Source organism: Triticum aestivum, chromosome 2B, assembly GCF_018294505.1.
Source record: "Triticum aestivum cultivar Chinese Spring chromosome 2B, IWGSC CS RefSeq v2.1, whole genome shotgun sequence".
In the NCBI taxonomy this organism is placed as follows: Eukaryota; Viridiplantae; Streptophyta; class Magnoliopsida; order Poales; family Poaceae; genus Triticum; species Triticum aestivum.
The window spans coordinates 532,035,861-532,058,446 of NC_057798.1; the positions used below are offsets into that span (position 1 = coordinate 532,035,861).

The following is a 22,586-nucleotide window of genomic DNA, read 5'->3' on the forward strand; positions in this document are numbered from 1 at the left end:
CCGACAGGCCGGCGCTCTCTCATTCCTCGGGTAGATGCACGAATTGCAGCTGGCTAGCCCGGCTTCACTGGATTGCAGCTCATCCCTGAATTGAAAAGGGTGGCAGTCGACCGGGACTGACCTGTGGTTCGCGATGCGCGTGCATGGATTTGGTAGATTAATCCCCGTGCTAAGAATCGTTTGGACATGCCGGGTTAGCTTAATAGTATGGGAGGAGACTTACGAGTTGGGAGGGCGATAGATTCCTTCTCGAATGGCGGCATTCCTTGTGCACCGCACAGTACATGGCGTGAATTTCCAACGGGCAGGCGAGCAGTGCTCGTCTAGTGCGAATAAAGAACAAGAACTGCTAGAATGGTCCTAGCAGTGACAGACACAGACGGACAGTAGCTAGCTTTACCTAATCATGTGGTGTTCAGTTTGACGAAGGGCTCAAACAGGAGGTGACAACTGCAAAGAGCAACGCACGACACCGGCCTCTCATGCCGGGTTGGTTACTTGGCACAGTGACGAAAACACTTGAGTTGAATCTAGTGATGCTCTCTAGCACCGTGCACAGATTACATACATTCTACTTTGACTGATATGTAGCAAAACTGCACTGGCTTGTCAAGCTAAGCTAGTTGCAAAACTGGGCATTTCCTATGAGCATCAAAGAAGGAAAATTGGTCTGTACATGATTGTAAACAATTTGAACCATTCACAAGACTGCCTTCTGTAAAAAAATTAAGCCAAAAAATTTGCAAAGGGCGTAACTAGGTGAGCCTGTTGCACAGCCGTTCCACTATCAACAAGAACGTTGTGCAGGATTGCAGCACCATGGTCACATCGCAGAAGCAACTCTCCCCATCTAGCTATCCACAGAATGGTGGCAGCCAATATTGCCGTACAACAGCTACCCGTCAGCTTGCATTGACCGCGATACTGCTCCAGGACAATCAGGCTTACAACAAGCCGTCAAATCAAATCACTTTTCTTGAACTGAGGACACACCGCATAATCTTGGCCCATGCAGGGACAACCAAGATTGCACAAAGCCACCAGTCACCTTGCAATCTTGTACTGTAGCATCATGAATGCGTTTGGTGTAGGTGAAAATGTTTGTAAAGGCAACACTGCTTTCACCTGGAAGTTCAAAGAGAAAAATATCAGTAACCACAAGCTGGCTCAGCCGCAGAAAAAGATGGTACTCGAGAAAATAATGGAAACTAACCCGACCATAGAAAGATTATATCCAGGACAGGTAGATAAAAAGTCTGATATCGATCGATCCTTTGGAATAGCAAACCTGACCAAAATTCACTAAGGAGCGGATTGCCAATCAGCTCCAGATTGTAGGATTTTTGAACTGTAAAGATATTGCTTCAGACAGGAACTTCACAATTTCTTCCTTTTCAACATCTTTCTCCTTTCTTGCATCGAGATGTCTAACCTGAACCAAAGATAATAAAAGCTTAGAAACATTAGTAATTTCCTGTGAACCAAGTGCAGGTAGAACGATCCGCGGTTTTCCTTGACGTTAATTTTCCTCGTCGAAATAGACATCAATGGTCAAGTTTGTATCTATCCTAAAATTTTCACTATTTTGCATGAGGTTTTTAGCGTGCCTCCGTACGACATTAGAATAAAGGACAGCAGAAAACATATCACGTAACAGATTTTTCAGATGGAACCCAGCAAACTCAAAGATTATCCAAAATAAAGAAAGAAATCCAATGTTTTTGAAAATATGTTGAATTCATACAAGACACTCAAGAAGTCTTCCTAGCAAGAAGGTACAGTAAAGAAAAACAGGCACAACTGTAAAACCAGATTTGAGCTTTTCTTAAGATTTGTACTCACAATAGAAGCAGATGGTCCAAATGCAAATCAGTGCACATCATTCTGGTATTCATGTCACAGCCTCTTTATTTTGTGACGATGATAATAAAACACCAGTTCTTAACAGTGTAAAAACACAATAAGGTAATATAACCTCACATATTTACCTTCACAAGATCTGTTTGCGAAAGACCTGCTTCAGTGATAAATACAAGGCATTTGATGTCATGATCACTGGCGTACTCATATTGTTCTTGAAGACTTGGGTCTTCCTGAGGAACAAACTGGGCCTAATAATAGTAAATCTATCAGCACTGGCTGAAAAAATATATATAGTCTGCAAGGCTTGTGTAGAATTCACCTTTATGTTAGCTTCCCAAAGTTCTGCAACAAGTTCCATGCGCTCGTTTAAGAGTCCACCGCCACCCTTTGAACAGACAAGTACACTGATGCTATTTTCAATCCTGATTTTCAAAAATTATTAGTGCGTCTAAAGGAATTTCAGTGACCGATTAAAGGGGGATGTAGAGTGCAGTACAGATAGATGATCAGTTGTGTAACCTTGGCAACCCAACGTCAGATGAAGGATTATTAGGAAGGAATTTCTCAAGTGCAATGCTCACACCAACAGCACCCGGGGGTTTGGTTTTCTGTGCAGGTTATCAAATACAAGTTAATCAGTTGACAATCTTTCATTTTGATTGTATGATAGGCATTCACAGGGGAAAATGTCGTGGTAACAACAATTATATAACTCCTTTGTTTTCTCGTCCCGAGGAATCACCCGCATTTGAATGTAGTCATGATTGGAGACTGCAGAGTGAGTTTCTAAGCAGATGAGATCAAACTGTTATTAATCATATGGCGTGAGCGACTTCCTATCAAAAGCTGCAGAGTGAGTTTCTAAGCAGATAGAGATCAAACTGCTATTTTAATCATATGGCGTGAGCGGCTTCCTATCAAAACAAACAATGTATTCTAGGGGATGGCTACGGTACAGATAATTTGAGAAAAGTTTCTGGACCTACTTTTCCTTCCACATTTTGCACTTCTCACAATTTCCCATCTGTAGCTGGCCAGTGAAAAGTTATGAAGTACATAAAATACATGATATGTACCCCCCTAGTCACTCCTTAGTTCTAATGCCACAAAAGTTCCATCTCGTGACTCATCTCCTTTGCATCTTCCTGAAGCACAGGTTAGAAGCCTCCCTGTCAAGGTATATTATCTATTTCTCCTTATCAGGACATCAATGCTAAAGGAAGAATTAGAGTTATGTACACCTCGCATCACATTGCTGGTGAAAGAGCTGCACAACAGAACAGCTGGTGCAGTGGTAAAGCACTCTTCTGTTATGTACATCCATTCCCTTGCAAATCTACTTCTATGGGTGTGCAATAAAAAGGGTCTTGAAAATTTAAGATGTCCTTAAAGTTGCCAGGTAAGGATTCCGTGCCATCTATATGTAGTTACTTGTTACTGCAAACAGTTTCATTAATTCTTTTAAGTTCCCCTCAAGCATACAGTAGCATTAAGTACAACTTACATGTGTCTTATCCCAAGCATTTTCCATCAACATATCATATCGTCCTCCAACAGCAAGCAACTTTTCATGGGAACTCAACACAGGATTACCTTCTTTTGAGTATATCTGTGATGAAACATGGTTAATCGTATATACCATAGTGATGGGCTGATGGCTAATGAGAAATTATATCATCAAACAGTAAGATATGCTTTGCACATATTAACATATCATCTTCTAAACCATGTGACTGAACTTAACAAATGTTGAGATTAATAAGAAGAATACAGTACGTTTTATTGCCATACTGATGACAAGGTAGTATGTCATCAAGCAGTAAGGTATGTTTTGTGCATATTAAGTTATTAACCCATCAAACCATGCGACTGAACTTAACAAGTGTTGAGATGGAGAAGAAAATTACAGTACTATTTATTCCAATTACCATATTCTCAACACGTTATGAAAAAGTAAATATAAGACGAGAATGTACAGCCTATGCTGCATATCATGAGAACTGAAAAATAATTATCTCCAAAGATACAACCGTACTATTCACCAATGCTTTAGAATTGCAGATAAGACAAGATATAAAGTTACAGTTCATCACCTGAAAAAACATATCTGTGTAGTAATAGTCTGAAGGAGGCATAAGTACGTCAATAGCAATATGTTCTTCAACTGACCATATCCTCAAATATTTGAGGAAAGTGGAGAGATCATCAAGAGCCTTGCAAGCAGATTTATCTACAACAGGAAACACAAAATGATGACATCATAGAAATTCCTAGTTTAAGGAGCTAGTTAAGAAATGTAAGAGCCACTACCATAGAAAAGAGTCCCTCTTAATCTAGCAAGTACTAGATCTGCAGATCCACAAAAACGTTGATCTGCTTTATGTAGCTTCTCAACAACTTCTTCAGAAAGACGAAGATCCTGGTGCATTCAATAAATTAGCTTAAACTGAAAATTATTTGCCACAGAATGTCTCTTATGATGTTCAGGTGTGTAACTACAAGACCGACAGAAATAACTAGTATGTTCGATTCAGAAAACACAACGCAACAAACAAGATAACCTGTGACACATTAATGAAGAGTGAAGAATGAATAAACTTTACACTTCCTACTCGTGGAGCGGGTTCTACCTGTAATAGTTGCCCTCGAATCAAACTCCACTGTGACTTACGATCCGCCTTATTTGGGCAATATTGAACAAGCGTAGAAGATAGAAACTGAACAACAGGAAAGGATAAGTATCAGCTAAAATGATTCCGCAAATTATAGAAACTGTCAAGGCAAAACAGCATACCTCAGCAACATTCTGTCTTCGTTCCTGAGGAACTCCTGCCCAGGAACAAACTGCTTCAGCGAGTTTGCTGTGATTCAGCCGAATAACAATTGCCTTCGAATTGTAAAAACGTCTCACAAGGTCCAAAGCTACCTATGGTTGCATGGAGCAATTGTTTATGTCACGACACACTTCAATGTTAAAGAAAAAAGAACTCCAAGATAGTTGTGCATGCCTACTTCGGAATGCATTATTGCCATCCCTATTTGCAAACGAAACATAATCTAAAGAATATACGATCGACGCAAAAATGCAGTCACAGAAACAAGGTAAATGGCGCCACACGAAACTGTATTACCTTGATAACTTCGGCCTGTGTTATTGGTGAAGAACCTCCAATGATGTCAAAATCACCCTAAAATGACATGAACATAATCTTAGAGAATGAATCTAGAAATGATTTCATGACAATGAAACAGTAGACAAAGAAAGATATGGCGATAACCCGGCTAGACAGTAAATAATAATTATATAAATGGAACATTACCTGAAGAAAACGATAAGGAGTTGAATGGCCAACTGCTCTTCTGTGAACCCATGATATTTCATAACGCTTACATGATGATAACTGTAAGTGAATTGTGTACAGAAGTATTCTCTGTTAGCTATACATCATCGTACTCACTGGTAATCTCTTACAAATGAATGAGTGAAATCATTACACAATACAAATACAACAACATCAACAACAACAACAACAAAGCCTTTAGTCCCAAACAAGTTGGGGTAGGCTAGAGGTGAAACCCATAAGATCTCGCAACCAACTCATGGCTCTGGCACATGGATAGCAAGCTTCCATGCACCCCTGTCCATAGCTAGTTCTTTAGTGATACTCCAATCCTTCAGGTCCCTCTTAACGGACTCCTCCCATGTCAAATTCGGTCTACCCCGGCCTCTCTTGACATTCTCCGCACGCTTTAGCCGTCCGCTATGCACTGGAGCTTCTGGAGGCCTACGCTGAATATGCCCAAACCATCTAAGACGATGTTGGACAAGCTTCTCTTCAATAGGTGCTACCCCAACTCTATCTCGTATATCATCATTCCGGACTCGATCCTTCCTCGTGTGGCCACACATCCATCTCAACATACGCATCTCTGCCACACCTAACTGTTGAACATGTCGCCTTTTAGTCGGCCAACACTCAGCACCATACAACATTGCGGGTCGAACCGCCATCCATTACACAAGACGTACATTCAAATTTATTACTAGTCTGGAACAAATGGTTTACTACCATTCATTAGAAACATCTCCAATCCAAAAACTGATAAGAGTTGTATATGCTTTCCATGCATCAGTTGTCTAATATCCCCATTGTATAAGGGGTTTTCTGCCTATGACCTTATGGAAATACCAGTTGCTATCGGCCTATGGCCTTATGGAAATACAAGTTGCTATCGCCCTATGGCCTTATGAAATACAAGTTGCACATCTGCATACTTCCTCCATCCGGAAATACTTGTCCTAGAAATGAGAGTACTTCCTTACATGGTATCAGAGCCCTAGGTTTTTTTTCCCACAGCACACACAACTCCTGCTCAACACAGGCAGATTGGTTTTTATCTTTTCTTGGTATCATCTCGATTTCTATTTCCAATCGACTCTCACGACATCAATTACCCTGATCAAGTTTGTGCCCAAGTTGCCCGATCCGCTCCATCCCAACTCTGATGATTTCCAGATCAATTCCCCTACATGGAACTCGCGCTATTTCTAAAGGAAATAGGAAATAGAACAAATAGATCTAAAAGTTGGGAGCAAATATGATGTAAAAACAAAAACAAGGCATACACACTCACACAATTAGGTAAGGGCTATTGCACTAAAAAAATAACTATATCACTTGTTAGACCTGGTTAGCAGCAACGTTCATAACAAATGGCGTTCGCTGCTCATAGCAAAGTTCTAGCATCTCTCCTCCTTGCGTTAGGATCTTCACTGTCTGTCCACTACAATTTTGCAAATAATAATATAAAATGTTAGTGCAGAGTAGTTGTGATGGAACAATCACCAGTTTCTCTTCTTCATACATTAAATATTCATAAGGTAAGTGGACTAGAATTCAAACACACCTATTTTCAGTAAATTTCCCATCCAATGTATGCAAGGGTGATATCTGGAACCTTTTAGCACAATGTCGCTTAAAAACCTCTTTGCTAACCTCAATAATGGAATCCAAGAGTTCACTGTTATCATTTTTACAAGTGGATTTCTTACTGCTTTCATGCTGACATTGCATTTTGGCGACCAGTCGATCTTCATTAAATATTGTAGATATAACTCGATCATAAACGTAAGTGTCTTCTGGTGTCTGTATCATTCTAAGTACATCTGCATCAAGTGGACAAAGGCAGAAATAATAAGTAAAAAAGATTGAACTGCCACTTCAAATACATTCAGTATCCATATACAAGAAAAAGGCTGAAACAAGTTGCCTTAAAGGCCCGTGATGACAATGATACGGACATGAATTTATTAAATTACAGAGCACACAAAGCGAGCACCATAGAACAGACAAACAGTCTATATTTGAGCAGCACAATTGCAGTCAAGAAATCAACAAAGAACAAAGCAGTCTATATTTGTGCAGCATAACTACCCATTGGTGCTCATCTTATAATACAGAAAGACACGCGGTCCAGTGCATGTTCGAGAAAACAAAGTATAAAGCACAAACATGAGCAGATAAAGGCATAAAACAAAGAAATGTCCACCCCCACCCCCTCTCCCCCGCCTGTATTGTGCAGAGGGACCACACAAAATAGAAAAAACTTCAAAATCATCAATTAAAAGAATTAGCAGTCATCACCATTCAATTAAACATCGCCTCATGATCTGTTCTTCAAATGGTATGACCTAATGTTAATGCAGAAAAGTCAAAAGCTTACCATTTAACCACTCGTCCTCCATCCGAGGAGGCAAGTCATTTTGCAAAAGCTCAATCGCAGATGGACGTTCGGACGGGCTTGGACACAGTAAGCGTTTTAATAGATTTGACTGACCAGGAAATTGTGTTGACCATGACATTGGAGACTCGCCTTTCTGTTTAAGATCAGTGAGAACAAGATGTCTTTCCATTGCTGTTGAAAATGGATGCCAAAGCTCAAAGAATATCACACCCGCACTGTACATGTCAACCTGAAAATGACCAAGATAATACCCCAAATAAGTTTAGAAAATACTACAGCTGATATGAAGTTGTTATTATCATAAGAAAGAAATAACTAATTCTCAACAAAGATATATCAATTTGTTGATTTTTTTAAATGAAGAAATTAGAACTCCATTCTGACCTTTTCGTTTATCTGTGGCCACTTCTGTTCTACCTCTGGTGCAGTATAAAAATAGGTGCCTACTTGACCTGTTCCATCCATTGAAACGCCCATTCCTTCAGTAGGAATATATTGGTCATGATCCAGCTGCTCCAGCTTTAGAAATTTGGCTGAAAAAATGATTAAAATGGTGTCAGTTCAAACTTTCCCCAAATCACCTAGAATTACACTTCACATAAAACAGGGTAATTAACTAAGTAGAAAATATCTGCAATTCAGGATGTCAAACCCCAAGAATAATGCCAAGATAATCATGACAATTTAACATGCGCTGTTTTGTGGGTTCATTCAATATTCAATGTCAATATGCTGGAGAGAAGACTGAAGTTGTAACTTTGTATGTCATTTTAACACTTCATGTTGAGATGACAAATTCCAACCTATCAACCTCACAACTCCAGGAAGAAATAAAATATTGCCAATAACTATAACTATGAATCCACATGATTTGTGGCTTAACCAGCACATGCCGTTGAAAATAAAATTAGAAGTCCAACCGACTGCAAAGAAATGTCCAGTTCCGGATATAACTAGAAAGTTCACCTACCAAGACCAAAATCACCAATTTTGATATCGTTGCGCACATCAAAAAATATGTTGCTAGGTGTCAAGTCCCGGTGTATGATGCCTTGACTATGAACATGTGCTAGGCCTTCCACGATTTGTCGAAATAGGTGCCATGCATGGTCGACATTGAAAGATGAACTATATGTCTCAAAGTCCTGTCGCAGGGTTCTGAAAACAACACACAAAACAAAGTTAGGTAAAGAGAAACCGTCATCAATATCATAGTTAGCATTGTGGTGTCACTAAATGACCAAAATATAGAAACAGAATGGGTAGTCCACAGTCCCACCGACCTGAATTCTCAGGCCGAAGATCATGCTCATCACCCAGCTTAGAAGTTTACAATTGACACTTTTCTAATTGTATGTCTGGTCTGTTTGTTCTGAAAATATTAACTTCTATTACTCCTAAAGTGAATATGTGAAGTACAACAACTACACTAAAAGCTGTCTGGTCAGAAATCAAGCTTACAGGTGAACCCTAGCAATGCCCAACTATGAAAAGACTGCCTGCCTGAGCTCCTGAAACAAAATTCAATCTACGACTAGGTCTGTGTATAGGACATGACTCCTCATATAAATGTCACCCGTTTCTTTAGAGATAACAATAGCATAGCTTTCTTTAGTGAAGGTTATTTGAAGTTCCAGGTACTGAGAGTCGTGAGATGCAGCATTGTTACTCTCCTCCGATGTTTCTCCGGTTTCTTTCAATTGTTGTACACTAACGTAGCAAGACCAGCTTTAGACCCTGTGTTCCAATAAAACTTCCTAGTGCACTGTGTAATGAACGTACCTAGGACAATACTCCATTTGGATGTACAAGTACGTGGATTCCTGCTTATTTCCAGCACCTGCGTCTGATAAGCTGATCTCATCGAAACTATACATAGAGCTCTCAGCAGTGCGGGACCCCCCAGTGTTCACAACATGACGTTGACCATATTCAGTTTCAACCCATGCCTAGTATCGGAAAGACAGAGGTGAGATATAATTGTATGATCTCCTAAACTTGAACATAAAAACTAACTTCAAAGGAAAAAACTAGATTTATAAATATATTCACCTGGTAGTACCGAACAACATGCTGATGCTGCAGTCGTGAAAGTGTGGCAACTTCTCTGAATACCTCATCAAAATAGCAATTGCATACATCAAACAAGAGAGAGCAGAAATGCTTCAAAAATTGTTGATAAATTAAGCAAAAAAGACTTATTGAACTCCTACAAGTATACGGAGTATATGTTCCTCTGAAAATCAAAACATAGGTCATTCTAATCTGTGCCAACATTTTTTACTTTGACCGTGAATATATAAAAATACAAACATTACCAAGATGAAATTACCAGATTCATCATCAAACATATTCTCATAATGCACAGTTATTTATTATATGAAGCAACAAATTTCACAGATACTGATGGTTAAAGTGTCACCTTAGAGACCATGTTCATGTCCAAAAACAACTTACGTTTGGGATCAAAGGGTGTAACAAGTGAATTAGTGTATTTATTAAATTCACACAGTTATAACAACTCATTGAATATGATAGGGAATGACAATGCTGGAGTTAGTTTAGTACATTAAACATAACGGCTACTCTGCTACTGACCAATTATCTACATCAAGGAAATGAAATGAAAACACATAGAGCTGCATGGACTTGGAGTACAGGGCTAGACAGTATATACTCCCTCCGTCCGGGTTTATTAGGCCCCCCAACCAAATCGCAGGTACCAAGGCACCGTGATTAATTCCCTGGAAACAAGCGCTGGTCCTTCGGTTTCCATGCACGATTTACTGCCCAAAGCAAATCCCACTTCACCCACATGCAGCCCCACGCTCAATTTAATTCCCTGGCGCTTCCGAACCAGACGCCACCTCACGCGCGGTGCTGCTGCTACTTTTTTCGCGCGCGCTCGCTCGGATGCTGCATGGCGCATGCATGCGCCAATCAAGGAGGATTAGAAGGGCATGCATTGGCTGGTTGGGAGACAAACGCAGCAGCGGAAAAATCAGCAGAGCATGCTCGCGCCATGTTTTTGCAGTTTTGGTTTGGAGAGCAAGCTCGCGCCATGTTTTTTCAGTTTTGAGCTCGCGCCATGTTTTTGATTAGTAGAGCTCGCGCCATGTTTTTGCTTTGAAAGGAACTTGTGTTTCCATTATAAATATAGGCATGCTCTAAGCATCCACCAACCACAAAGTCATCGAGCTATGCTTCCTTTCGATCACAGGACGGCGGTGCGTACTGTGCACAGGACGGCGGCGCGTACGGTGCCCACGACGGCGGCGCCTTCCGTTCTCACGATGGCGGCGTGTATGACGGCCACGACATGGACCAGCACGTCGAGGAAGAAGGCCACGGCACGGACCAGCACGGCGAGGAAGACGGCCAGGGTACGGACCAGCACGGCGAGGACGGCCACGACATGGACCAGCACGGCGAGGACGACCACGGCATGGACCAGCACGGCGAGGAGCACGGCCATGGCATGGACCAGCATGTCGAGGAAGAAGGCCACGACACGGACCAGAACACTGAAGATCATGAGACCAACAACAGCATCGATCTAAGTAGGTTTGCTTGCTTTGTGTATGAACACTCATTTTTTAGTTCCAATATGCAATGGAACAGTACGTATTTGTGTGCCCAGCAGCGGCGAGGTTGGTCGGCGACGCGTCCAAGCCCAGCCCGGACTGGGTCTCCGCGTCCGGATCAACGTCGACGCTGTGCTCCGCCTCCGGTCGCGACGACATGCTAGTACGGCGCTGCATCCGGCCGGCGAGACGCTGGTTTCTTTCCTGGGACTACTGTTGTGGCGTTGTGCTGGGAGGAGTACTAGTCTGCTCAATGTATAGCAGCTTCTTCTGCGTGTCAGCGGTTGGAAATTTAATGCGCTTTGGAAGACGAACCGCGGCTGGGGAGATCGAGAAAGCAACGAAGCGTTTTTTGCTTTTGGCAGCCATATCGATTAAGGGGCCTAATAAGAGCGGACGAGCTCCCTCCGCCCAGGGGCCCAATAAACCCGGACGGAGGGAGTACTATATTACCAAAAAAGTTTTAGAGTATGTTGGTACTCAGTGTAGTCATTCAATAGTTTATCTCAAGGAAACAGTAAAATTGTCAAGTTTTTTGGCATAACTCGACAACATTGGTTAACAACCGGTAATTGCTATCAGGCAAGAAAAGAAATACATTTCGAAATAATCCACAAAAAATCATATATGTGCATGTGGGAATATTATGCACACTTGCAAACTTTTGCAGAGAAAAAACGACAAACGTATGTTTGCTCTGCACAAAAATAGTCAAATTGGGTACACATATAATTGATAAATAAACCCGTCCCTTCACCCCTTGTCTTTTTTTGTGCAAGAATACAGACCAACATTTTGTCGACAAAAAGTGCAAAATGATGCCTCTTAGTGCAAACAGTCACTATTCTTTTGAGGAGCAGGTGTGCTTGGATGCAATGAAGATGCACCAGTTAGCAAGTAAAATTGCAAATACGTCCATGTAAAGGATAGGGAGACAGCACATCTCAACTAACCTTAGAATCTTTTCGTTCACTTGAGGACTTTTATCCTTGAGGCGTATCTTCTTTACAGCATATTGGCGTCCATCGAGCTTGTTTTTACACAATGCCACACGGCCAAAGCCCCCCTGACCTGTCACAAATGATTTCTTAGGAGTTAATACTAATCCATGTAAATACATTCATTTAGTAAGTGCACATATATTTAAACATACTAATCCACTATAATGAGTTTTTTGGGCATATAGAACGACATCAATCCATAACTTATACAACTATCAATCATCTTAGCATAACTGTCTTACTTACCATATCAAATGAAAAAGTGAATACAGAACAATCCAGCACCACTCGTGCCAGTCACTTAATGTGAAATATTGAGCAGGTTAAGCACCTGAAGGATCTAAGGCCTATCAAGCTCGGTAAGTGTCAAACCTTCTCATGAACTCCTTACCTTTTGGTCTAAATCATGTTTAAAACTTTTTAAAAGTATCTTCATGGAGTAGAACCTCATTTGCATAGTACAGAACACAGTAATTGGTGCGTACCCAACATCTAAATTATCCAGGAATGTGGTAAATGATTGGTCCATTCTGACATAGTACGCAGAACAGTATCAAGCAGAAGCAAGACACTCACCAAGTGAACGGAGCTCTTCAAAATCATTTAAATAACGGGAATTTGGCCTAGATGAGGAATTGTCAGCCCTCCAAAATAGAGAGCACTCTGAAGATATCTGTTTGATGTCATCAGAAAGCCAAATAACAATTAGAAACGACCAAAACCACATCAGTATTGGTAGAAGTAAATCATGAGTTGGCAGAACAGTATCAGGTGTGGCATACCATTTGCTGCCCAAAAACATGATCAAAAGTTTCCCCAAAAACAGCAGGAGATTCAGAAATTAATTGCTTAGCCCATTCAGAAAGAACCTGGTTAACAGAAAATAACATGTAAATCATCTAACTTGGAAATGTGATAAAGAGAAATTGGCAAGGAAACATAAATAATTATACTAGATTGACACACCCCTATGTTGCATAACTCCGATGATATTACTGGCAAAGCAGCCGAAAGAGAATCTTTTGACGCACAGGCTAACCGAAGCAAGTGTACCTAATGAGGGTACCAAACATGGTCACTACTCAAGGAGAAAATCCTGCTCAAAAAGAGATGAGAAAATCTCATTGGAAGAAATATGTATGCAAAACTAATACCAGAATTAAGTCCCTTTTCTTATTTTGCGAAGCATCATCAAACATGTCTGAAACATGAGATGGCGCATTTGAAGAGCCAGAGTCTGGAGCAGAATCTGCATCATTCCAACCGTCATCTGCAAGGTCAGAGTCCTACGAGGATTAACAAATATGCCGTCAGATTCAGCATTTTGGATGACTCGTTTCAGTATATCAGTGTGGATGTGATCATTCAAAAGTAAGCAGAAATGTAGTACAGGTAATAAAGTAGGAGCAGCACTGCAGAAGTTTCTAGCAAACCATCTAATTTCACCCAAAAAAAGGCAAGCCATCAAATAAACATTTTTTTAGGAATAAAAATTGACACCTGATAGAAAATGAAAGCTAGAGCTATCAATTTACCAAACAGAAAAGCATAAAAAATACCAATAAAAGAACAAAGATCGAAAGTACAACAAAACAATATAGCACAGAATTCAAAGCCGTGAAAAGAAATAGGATGAAAGAAAATTTGAATGTTCATGTAAAACTTAGACTGTAAAGTGTTCCTTTGAAATCTCGCATTATTATACTGTTTTCTCTTTCTCCATATCAGCATTCCTCAAATCAGACTGTCCTTCAAATAAACAACTCCTTTTTTTGGGTGTGGGTGGGGGGGGGGGGGGGGGGGATATGTGAATCATATGTCATAGTATACTAAAAGGAAAACTGTATAGCACCGAGGACCTATAGAAGTTCTGTTTTATCACCTCGGATTCATGTACACTGCTGAAACTCCTCTCTGGAGTATCTGCCATACCTCCTCCGTTGCTTGTGGACAAAGTTTTGCTGTCATTATCAGTTTCCTCTGCAACAGCAGGTAAACTTGGAACTACCTCTCGTACAACACCATGCTTCATGGCATGCTCAGCATTATCCTGAGATGAACTTTTTGCAGCATTGATCTTATCAGCTGAAAAACGGGATTTCTCGTCGACTGTTTTCCTCTTGCTTCTAACATTTGAATTGACTTGAGATCCAATATTTTTCCTGGCATTATCAGTTGTTGGGTCGAAACCTTGCCTTTGCCAACTATTGTCTTCATATAGTTGACCATACAAATCGAATGAGTTATAGATGTAAAAGATTCCAGGATAAGGACCACTGTCAAGGCTAGCATTCACATCTGCGTCAGTTATTTCCTGTATTGTACTTGAACCTAAGTGAGGAGCCTGCAACATAGGATAATAAGCCTCCTAAGATATGTTTCTTATGCTAAAGCTCGATAAATAAACAAAATTAAGTTATCCAGTGATGAAGGAGAAAAACAAGTAATCCCATACATACATTAAATCCTAGGATAAGTTATTAAAAGTTGCAGTGTGTAGCAGAGGCAATAGATTGTATATTTAAACCATACTGATCAAGTACCTTAACAATAGAGTTATTGCATGAGTACTCCTGGTGGTCCTTTTTCTGCTATGGCTTGTACAGTCTCTAAGACCTCATTTCTTTCTATCTACTATATACACATGCAGTGGTTTGCACATTCTAAAAAAAGTGCTATTGCACGAGTTCAAGATCACACAAAATGTGAAATAGAGCATTACCACAAGTTCTCATAATATATATCATAAAACACGGTGCGCTAATTACCAAGTAACATGTGAAATAAACATGATGTAATTAGCTGACCAAATGAGTCAAAAGTAGAAGTGTAGCATATCAAAAAATTGTAGTATAGCATCAACCGGTGAAGGTGATAGATAACCTATAATCCCAAGTTAAATGCAACTTCAGCAAACCTCGCTGAACTAAACAAGAAAAGCTAACTGGTCTACTTTCTCAAGCACACAAGGAGCATGCGAAGAGATATCATTGATCTTAAGTCAACAGAAAGTGGTCAGGAAAAGGATGAATTTTGCTTATCTTATTTTTACGGGGCAATCTTGATTATCTTTTATGACAGAAAATTAATGACATAATGACAAATGGGTAATGCATCGCATACAAGAACAATGAGGAGGGCGACAAAAACCATGTTATGTATTCTAATGAATGTCATGAAATCAACTTACAGTACTCGTTGAATCAGTAGCTGGAGCAATTTCTGACAGGAATTCTTGGGCAGCCTCTACCAAATCGAAAATCATAACACGCCCTTCTCGGGAATAAATGTTTGCCTGAAAACAAACACCAACAGACGAGTCAAAGGTGCTTAGTATATGCACATACCAAGGGAAAGCAATTATCACATTTCACATCGTTGACTGATACGCAAAACTTTTACTTAATAAGATAATAGCGAAACATAAATTTTATCTTTGCGATCTAGATAATCGAATTTTGAACAAAATACCTTAAACTGGTTTTCTTGACTGGCATACTACTAACTTACTAAGGTACTCAGCTTTCGGATGCTACTCTAGTACTGAAGTTCCAGGACTAACAACAGTTCAATGAAAATGATATTTAGAAGCAAACCAAATAACAGTACGAGCTTAGGCCCATAAAGTCACAAACTTGAATGAGGTCATGACGCTATTGCAGTCTCTATTTTTTACTGTCAAGGCTCATAGCGTTAGTAAGTGTGTGATCGGTTAGTTGTGTTATTTAGTTGCCGTTAGTCATGTATCAATTGTACCGCATCAAGTTAAGTTGTCGCCCTCAGAAGTTAAAGGGACAATTGGTGATGAGTGGTGTGTTTGTCCACCTTCAGCTAAGAAACCACACAGGGAATGAGCACACCACATAAATCACCTCCACCAAAAATCCTAAGCAAACTATAAGCATACCCTATCCATCTTTCTTTTAACGAGACCTTATCTCCTGAGCTGCTCCTTGCCATAAAACTAATTCCGACTTTTAAATTGGTCATGATATATTTTGATCCATTGCAACACGTGGGCACTCAACTGTCCTCTGTCAAAGGATTCAACCAAAAGTGATAGGCAATAAAGTCAAAATACCTGGTCAGAAAGAAGGGAAAGTAGCCGATCAGCATCTTCTTTACACAAGTTTTTCTCAGGTATGATTCGCAACTTTGGGCACTTGTGGGGGTAACCAGCAAAGCAACTGTATTATAATCACAAGACAGATGTCATCAAATGCAAAACACACGAAACATCTCTTAAACAAAAAGACTTACATTACATCAAGAATAGCCGAAACATTTAAATCTCCAAAGCCCATGCCGTCAGAGTAAGGCCTGTATGTTATTCATTAATGTAGAAACTTTAGATGGTCAAATACATAGTGATACATTTAGAAGTATGTTTGGGGTCACATAAGACAATACCTGATACATATGCTAAATCGGGTGTGAGGTGATTGTGAAGTTATTTTGAAGTCCTCGAGAAAAATTGCAGCCCTGATTGATATACCAAAAGGTGGCATTAAGATGAGATAACCAAAACACATAAGAAGCAGGGAGACTAAATTATTTTAGTGCCTTGGTTGACAATTTGCAGAGTAAGTCAATTATAACTTGTCAGTACTCAGTCCACCCTGAAATTCTGTATCGAACAGTTGGATAATACTCCACATCCCATAATTCTAATTTGACGATCACAAAGCAACCAGAGAACAGAAGGGCTAGACCAAGTACCAAAAGTACGCAATAACAAACAGAGCTGGCGATAGACAAAATGTTAGGCACCTACATACTCAGGACCACCCACCATGGAGTCATCAGGAACAGAGCAATAAAAGCATACTTGACAATCGACTTGGCACATAAACATATACAATGAGCAAATACTCTACACTCTACAGGAACCCAAGCTTTGTAGTTTCCAAAAGACTACTAACATATTAGACAGCGTAAGATCATCACATAGTGTAAACCATCTGTGACAGTCAGTATGGCAATCCAATTCCAAAAACAAAAGGTGATGCTACCTCCAGAATCTCATAGGGCACCGGTCGGAGAAATGTGCACCACATGCTACGAAACTAGTACGGTATTCAGGTAGAGACAGCTGAACAACATTGGGTTCGCAGATTGCGAAAATTTGAAAAACACTGGGTTCAAGCAGAAACAAATGCTATCAAACTACTCCAGTATTCAAGCAGAGACAGCTGAACAACACTGGGTTCGCAGATTGCCGAGAACTTGAAAAACCGAACAGGGGCGCAGCACGAAATCGGTGCGACTGGGGCTGGTGCAATGGGGGCTTACAGCGCCGTGAGCTCGTCCGTGAGCGCGGTCTGGTCGCCCTCGAGCTGCGCGGCGTGGTCCTTGGCCGCCTTGCGCCCGGCGCCGCCCTTCTTCTTCTTCTTCCTCGCGCTGTGCCCCATCGGAGCGGAGCGCGCGCGGCCGCGTCGGAGGCAGCGCCGAAGCAGAGGGGGTGCGGCGGCGGCGGCGGCGGCGGCGGCGATTTGGTCCCGCGGGGGGGCGGGGTTGATCGGATTGGATGTTCCGGGTGAGGGAGGGGATCTGTGTGCTGGGGTTTCTCTGACTCGAGTCCGGGGAGGAGGTTTTGACGTGGAATGGAGTGGAAGGGGCTGCGTGCGTCGTGACCGGGGTCCAGACTGTTATCTCGATCCGCTCAGCGCAGAGGCGGCGAGACCTTGTGACCAACTTCGGTTCGGATGAGCGTTTCCTTCCTCTGCTCTAGCCGGCTAGCCGCCACCCAGTGTCCTCTCCACCCCGCCGCCTCCTTCTCTATCTCTCACGTCAGCAGATGGATGAGTGGGATCCATCCTTTTCGCTAAGGACAATGTTATTCAGCGAACATTCGCTAGGTGCATAGCAAAACGAACGTTTCGCCGCAATTCATGTGTCGAAAGTTTGGCGATTTCCTTCAGGCGACATGGCAATTTTCACAACAAATCCGTTGTTTGCCAGAATACCTATGTGTTTCCAAAGTAATTGCCATGTGAGTTTGAAGAATTTGCCATAAAAAACCTTTTGCAAATGTCGCCCCCAGCGCTAAAGGGATCCTTTGTTAATAATCATTTTCGTTAATTTCAGTCTTAATAGGTCTCTTTTTTAGGTTTTATTTTCTAAGTAGTGACAACGATGACATGTTGAAATAGTCTCTTCGATTGCAGTGAAAAGTTTGTGAGGGTAGATATTACCAAATTTTTGTTGACATATAGCAAGAATTCAAGGCAAACACACGCAACACTCACACTATCATACATTACACTGATACACAAACTCAAATAACTCATAAGAGCATCGGGTTTGTTGACATGAACTCAAATCATAGTACCGATTCATGGTGTAGCCAACAAATTTCCTTAGAAAAAAAACAAATCTAACAGATCCCTCGCTTAATTATGCATGCGCATGATAAGTCCTTTGTTGAGATTGTGCTTCCTTAAATCTGAACTACTGGTATAATAAAATATTTCAACCTTAAAGAAAGAACAAGCTCTCAAAACAAAGACACGACAGACACGATTCAAGTAAGACCGACAAGCAAGTACAGTAACCATTTCCATTTGTACATATTGCTGATAGCGTGCTGTGATATGCCAGCACCATAGATTCGGTATGCAAAAGCTCAACAGTCACCTAGGAGATAGGAGATCTACAAAAGGGTTAAAATGCCAACACATTTGCAGGTTTAACAACTGAGACGCATACTTGGACCTATCACCAAAGAATTAATCGAACTAAGCTTCGCGGTATGTACAGCGCTGCGAGTAGACAAATGAATTTTTCTTGTATACGACACTATGGCCAGGATCATCTTTTTCAGTTCCAACATTTGCCGGTTTACTTGAAAAAGAACTTCCATATCTCCCGGTCAGATATCTCAGTCAAGAAGTGACCACCAAGGACACCTTCCTCCTCCATCAAACTTTTAAGCTGCCTTGCGCCGCCGTTTGAACCAACCAAGTTCTTCTTTGAAGCCACATACAAGACTCCATAAGGAGGGCGTAGGCACTGCAAGTGTAACATGCACGGTTAAATACTTGGAATAAGTAAATCGTACTGTGCTCCATCGGCTACATGCACGAGTCAACATATGACACATGAGAAGGTGATGATGGGAGGAACTGACCTTAGTGATAAGGGCATAGAGCTTCCTTAGAGAGTTCACCGCATTAGGGATCTCAGAAATCAAAATTACATCGTATCCTCCATCTGCTGGGTCAGTCTCACTGGCCCTCTCCCATGCACGGCTGCCAGAAAGCTTCCTCGATCGCCTGGGGTCCTGACCAACTATACTGCTTCCGTCATGGCTACTGCAGCCATCCATAAAATCATCCTCAGAGAAGCTAAGGTTTGTTGGTTGTGCAGGTGGATGCACAACTGAGAGAATTGTGGGGAGCTCATCCCACTCCCCGGCATAGAAATGGACAACGGGAGCTAACAACTGTCTGGATGGTGTAACTGGGCTCTCTGATGGTCTGTTCTGTCTGTCCCGAGCCTGCTCAAGATTCGCAAGCACATTGGGCATTGTTCTGCATCTTATGGTTTCTGCATTTGTGTCCTGGAAGTGAACTATAGACGCACCCTGTAGTCACATTTAAGCAAGAAATCAATACACCAGTACATCACTTGGTGAAGTATGACAAGAGAAGGTACAAACATGCATTTTCCAAAATTGAAGGGAACCGTAAATTTATTATTAAAACAATAAGTTAATAATTTAGATAAACACCATAAACCATGGAGAGATGACACACCTTCAAGCAGGCAAAAATCCCAGCAAGGCCAGATCCACATCCAAGCTGCACCAATTGCCAAAATAAGTTAATGATTTATGAAACCTTTAAGAAATAAAAAAGGTACAGGCTGAGAGTCCTGTATGAAAATATATGACTGCTATTAGGGTAGTAGGCATAGTTGACAGTGAATTTAACAGCTCCTCTGAGTACATAGATATCAAGCCCAAAATAACTTTTCCCTAAAAAAACTGAAATAACCTAAGCACCTAATACTAGTCTTATGCAGGATACCAGACCGTGTGGCACACATTCTGCTTCTATGGAAGCAAAATCAGGACCTGACACCTAGTAAGAAAGCATAGCACCATTTAGATGAAATCTGTAGAATGGGAAATTACCTCTAGAACTCGCTTGCCCCTGAAGCTCAGCTGCCCATCACGGATCTCATTCTTAATAATATTCACAATAGTGATGGAACTCTCCCAATATTTGAGACTACCTAAGAAAAGAAACACAATGACGAATAAGCTTTCCATTTTAAAATATACACTCATAAAGGAGGAAATATTGCATATTTAGTGGCCAACTTACCATCATGCTTTGATGATGCTACTTCAGAAGGGGAAAAGGCTATCATATCTGCTACACTGACCTTCCCCTGAACCAAAAAGGAAAAAAAAGACATGCATTAAAATTTAGAATCAGTAATTTAAATGTTTGAGCAATTACTAGCAGAACGACACGAAATTTAGTGCTGGACAGAATACTAGGGAATTTGCATGAGCTATTCACCTTGAAAACATCAAGACCTTGGACATCGACCTTCTCTCCAGCATATTTGTAAGGATGAGCACTCTGAAAAAGATTCAAGGCATACTTTATTTTACCATCAATTGTTCAGAAGACCCTCTTTGAACACAAATAACATAGCCATTTGGGGTTTCATGTATGAACAATCAAACAAGTATTACCTTTGAAGGGATTAGTTCAACAGCTGGTGATGGTAGATGCAGATCCCTCTCTGATATAATCGGCACACAACTAGTGGCCTTGCTTGGAAGCAAGCCAGGGAAACACTGAACAAGCAGTGATGGTGCCTTCATTCCGCTACCAGTTATCTTCAGTAGTTAATAAAGTTCTGTAGAAAAAAATATTGAAATGAAGTTATGCCTTGACAGAAGAATAGACAATTGGCTACATTAAAACGAAAATCATGTGAAAAAACATAACTCTTTGTTTTCAACAAAAAAAAGAAGCCCCATCCATCCACTAACTAATGGATCGAGATCTTTGGGGCTCCAAACTATTCAAGGACCATCGATCCCTACTCTCAAATGAGAATAGGTAAACCAACAAAATGGAACTTTCTCTATTCTGCAGCCAAGTTTCCACACCTTCCTTCAGATATAAAAATCCTAAAGGTTTGAAGTGTGCCACTTCCAAATCCATAGAAGTGCCCCCCAAAAGTCCAGTGTGGACAGAACACTACATGCTCGTAGCAAAAATCTGGAAATCGACTTCCCGTGCAAATCTGTCACCTTCACGAAAACTCTAGTGTGGACCATGGCGGGACAAAAGAAGCCGCCCACAAGGGTGGACTGCAAGTACGAAATCAATAACAGCGACCCACGCTAGCTCCTCTGCGCCACTTCTTTGGTCCAGAATTGAGATTTTGTACTACAACAGCAGAACCAAATCTATCCAGATTCAGCTTCCGGGGACGGCAAGATTACCAGTACAGCTCAAGCACAGAGCCCTGATCGCTAGACCCCTGAACCGCAGAGGCGACCTGCAGAAATGCTTTGGCAAACAAAGCCAAAACTACAATTTGTTTATGGCTAAAACGCACATCAGAGAGGTCGTCATCCAATAAGGGGGGCACAGAGCTCCTCAACATCCAAATCCCCGAAACTGAAACCCAACAGACGCACCGACATCTCACCGAATTTCCGTCAGATCACGCCGCGAGACGAGCAACAGAAGAAGACGAAAAATCCCCACTGGTTCTCTGCAATTAAGACCGAGCGACGGAAGGGAGCAGCGGGGATTACCTCCTCGATCGGAGCGAGGGCGGGGGCGAAAATCCTGGTAACGGCGAGGCGCGCTCTCCTCTACCGCCCCTGAATCCGCGGCTTCTTCTCCAGGAATCGCCCCGGGATTTTTCCCACGGAAGGCGCCTTCGATCGTTTCCGAGGTCAGAAAGTCAAACCGCCACGTCTGAACTGGAGGAGGAAGAGCAGCTCGGTCTGGCCAGGGAAGGAGGCGCGTGCGGGCGGGGTATATATAGGCGGAGACCGGCGGCCAACTGGGGGAGAAACTTCGCCCCTGCTTCTGCCATGGCCGCCCGTGTACAGTCGTGGCGAGAGTAAAAAGAAATAGTCGTCAGTCCCCTCCCTTTCTCTCTCCGCGGCGGTGGCGTAATTACCAGGCTGCCCCTGGGAGTATGGTGGACTGGTAGAGACGTAGAGTAGAGTACCCCGCGGACCGCGCCGTGCGGGTTGGGGGTGTGAAGCCCGAGGTTCGCTTTTGGAAAAGTGGTCGCCCTTTTTTCCTCTGCTGCGGCGTCTGGCAAAGCCGGCCGGCCACCGGTGCCTCGGGTCAACTGCCGTGGCTCGCCTGCGATCGTAGAGCACCTCAACGAATTTCATGACCTT

The 22,586-nt window shown here is 41.7% G+C and overlaps 2 protein-coding genes across 4 annotated transcripts; both read right to left on the bottom strand.

The window, feature by feature from the left end:
* Positions 1–507: 507 nt before the first annotated feature.
* LOC100682486 (eIF-2-alpha kinase GCN2) lies at positions 508–17,938 on the bottom strand. 3 transcript variants are annotated; one of them, XR_006421633.1, is made up of 30 exons: positions 17,486–17,938; positions 16,604–16,675; positions 16,454–16,513; positions 16,275–16,380; positions 15,384–15,488; positions 14,076–14,537; positions 13,348–13,479; positions 13,160–13,246; positions 12,976–13,062; positions 12,770–12,866; positions 12,146–12,263; positions 9,661–9,715; positions 9,391–9,557; positions 8,579–8,766; positions 7,993–8,141; positions 7,588–7,837; positions 6,772–7,030; positions 6,552–6,648; positions 5,184–5,264; positions 4,995–5,051; positions 4,658–4,789; positions 4,494–4,580; positions 4,174–4,282; positions 3,957–4,093; positions 3,368–3,472; positions 2,383–2,471; positions 2,183–2,285; positions 1,989–2,111; positions 1,214–1,432; positions 508–1,125 (listed from the first exon to the last, which is right to left on the bottom strand). XR_006421633.1 is itself a non-coding variant. In XM_044469094.1 (30 exons), the coding sequence occupies exons 1-29, from the start codon at positions 17,602–17,604 to the stop codon at positions 1,322–1,324; spliced, it is 3,744 nt and encodes a 1,247-aa protein (XP_044325029.1). In that variant the 5' UTR covers positions 17,605–17,938; the 3' UTR covers positions 508–1,125; positions 1,289–1,321. The 3 variants fall into 3 exon arrangements, 1 of the variants encoding a protein (XP_044325029.1); XR_006421634.1 differs by having other exon boundaries at positions 1,219–1,432; positions 17,486–17,937; XM_044469094.1 differs by having other exon boundaries at positions 1,289–1,432.
* Positions 17,939–18,738: 800 nt separating this feature from the next.
* Positions 18,739–22,291, bottom strand: LOC123045870 (histidine protein methyltransferase 1 homolog). The gene is made up of 8 exons (XM_044469095.1): positions 21,984–22,291; positions 20,904–21,070; positions 20,725–20,787; positions 20,524–20,590; positions 20,331–20,431; positions 19,951–19,995; positions 19,323–19,778; positions 18,739–19,204 (listed from the first exon to the last, which is right to left on the bottom strand). The coding sequence occupies exons 2-8, from the start codon at positions 21,033–21,035 to the stop codon at positions 19,034–19,036; spliced, it is 1,035 nt and encodes a 344-aa protein (XP_044325030.1). The 5' UTR covers positions 21,036–21,070; positions 21,984–22,291; the 3' UTR covers positions 18,739–19,033.
* Between the last annotated feature and the right edge of the window lie 295 nt (positions 22,292–22,586).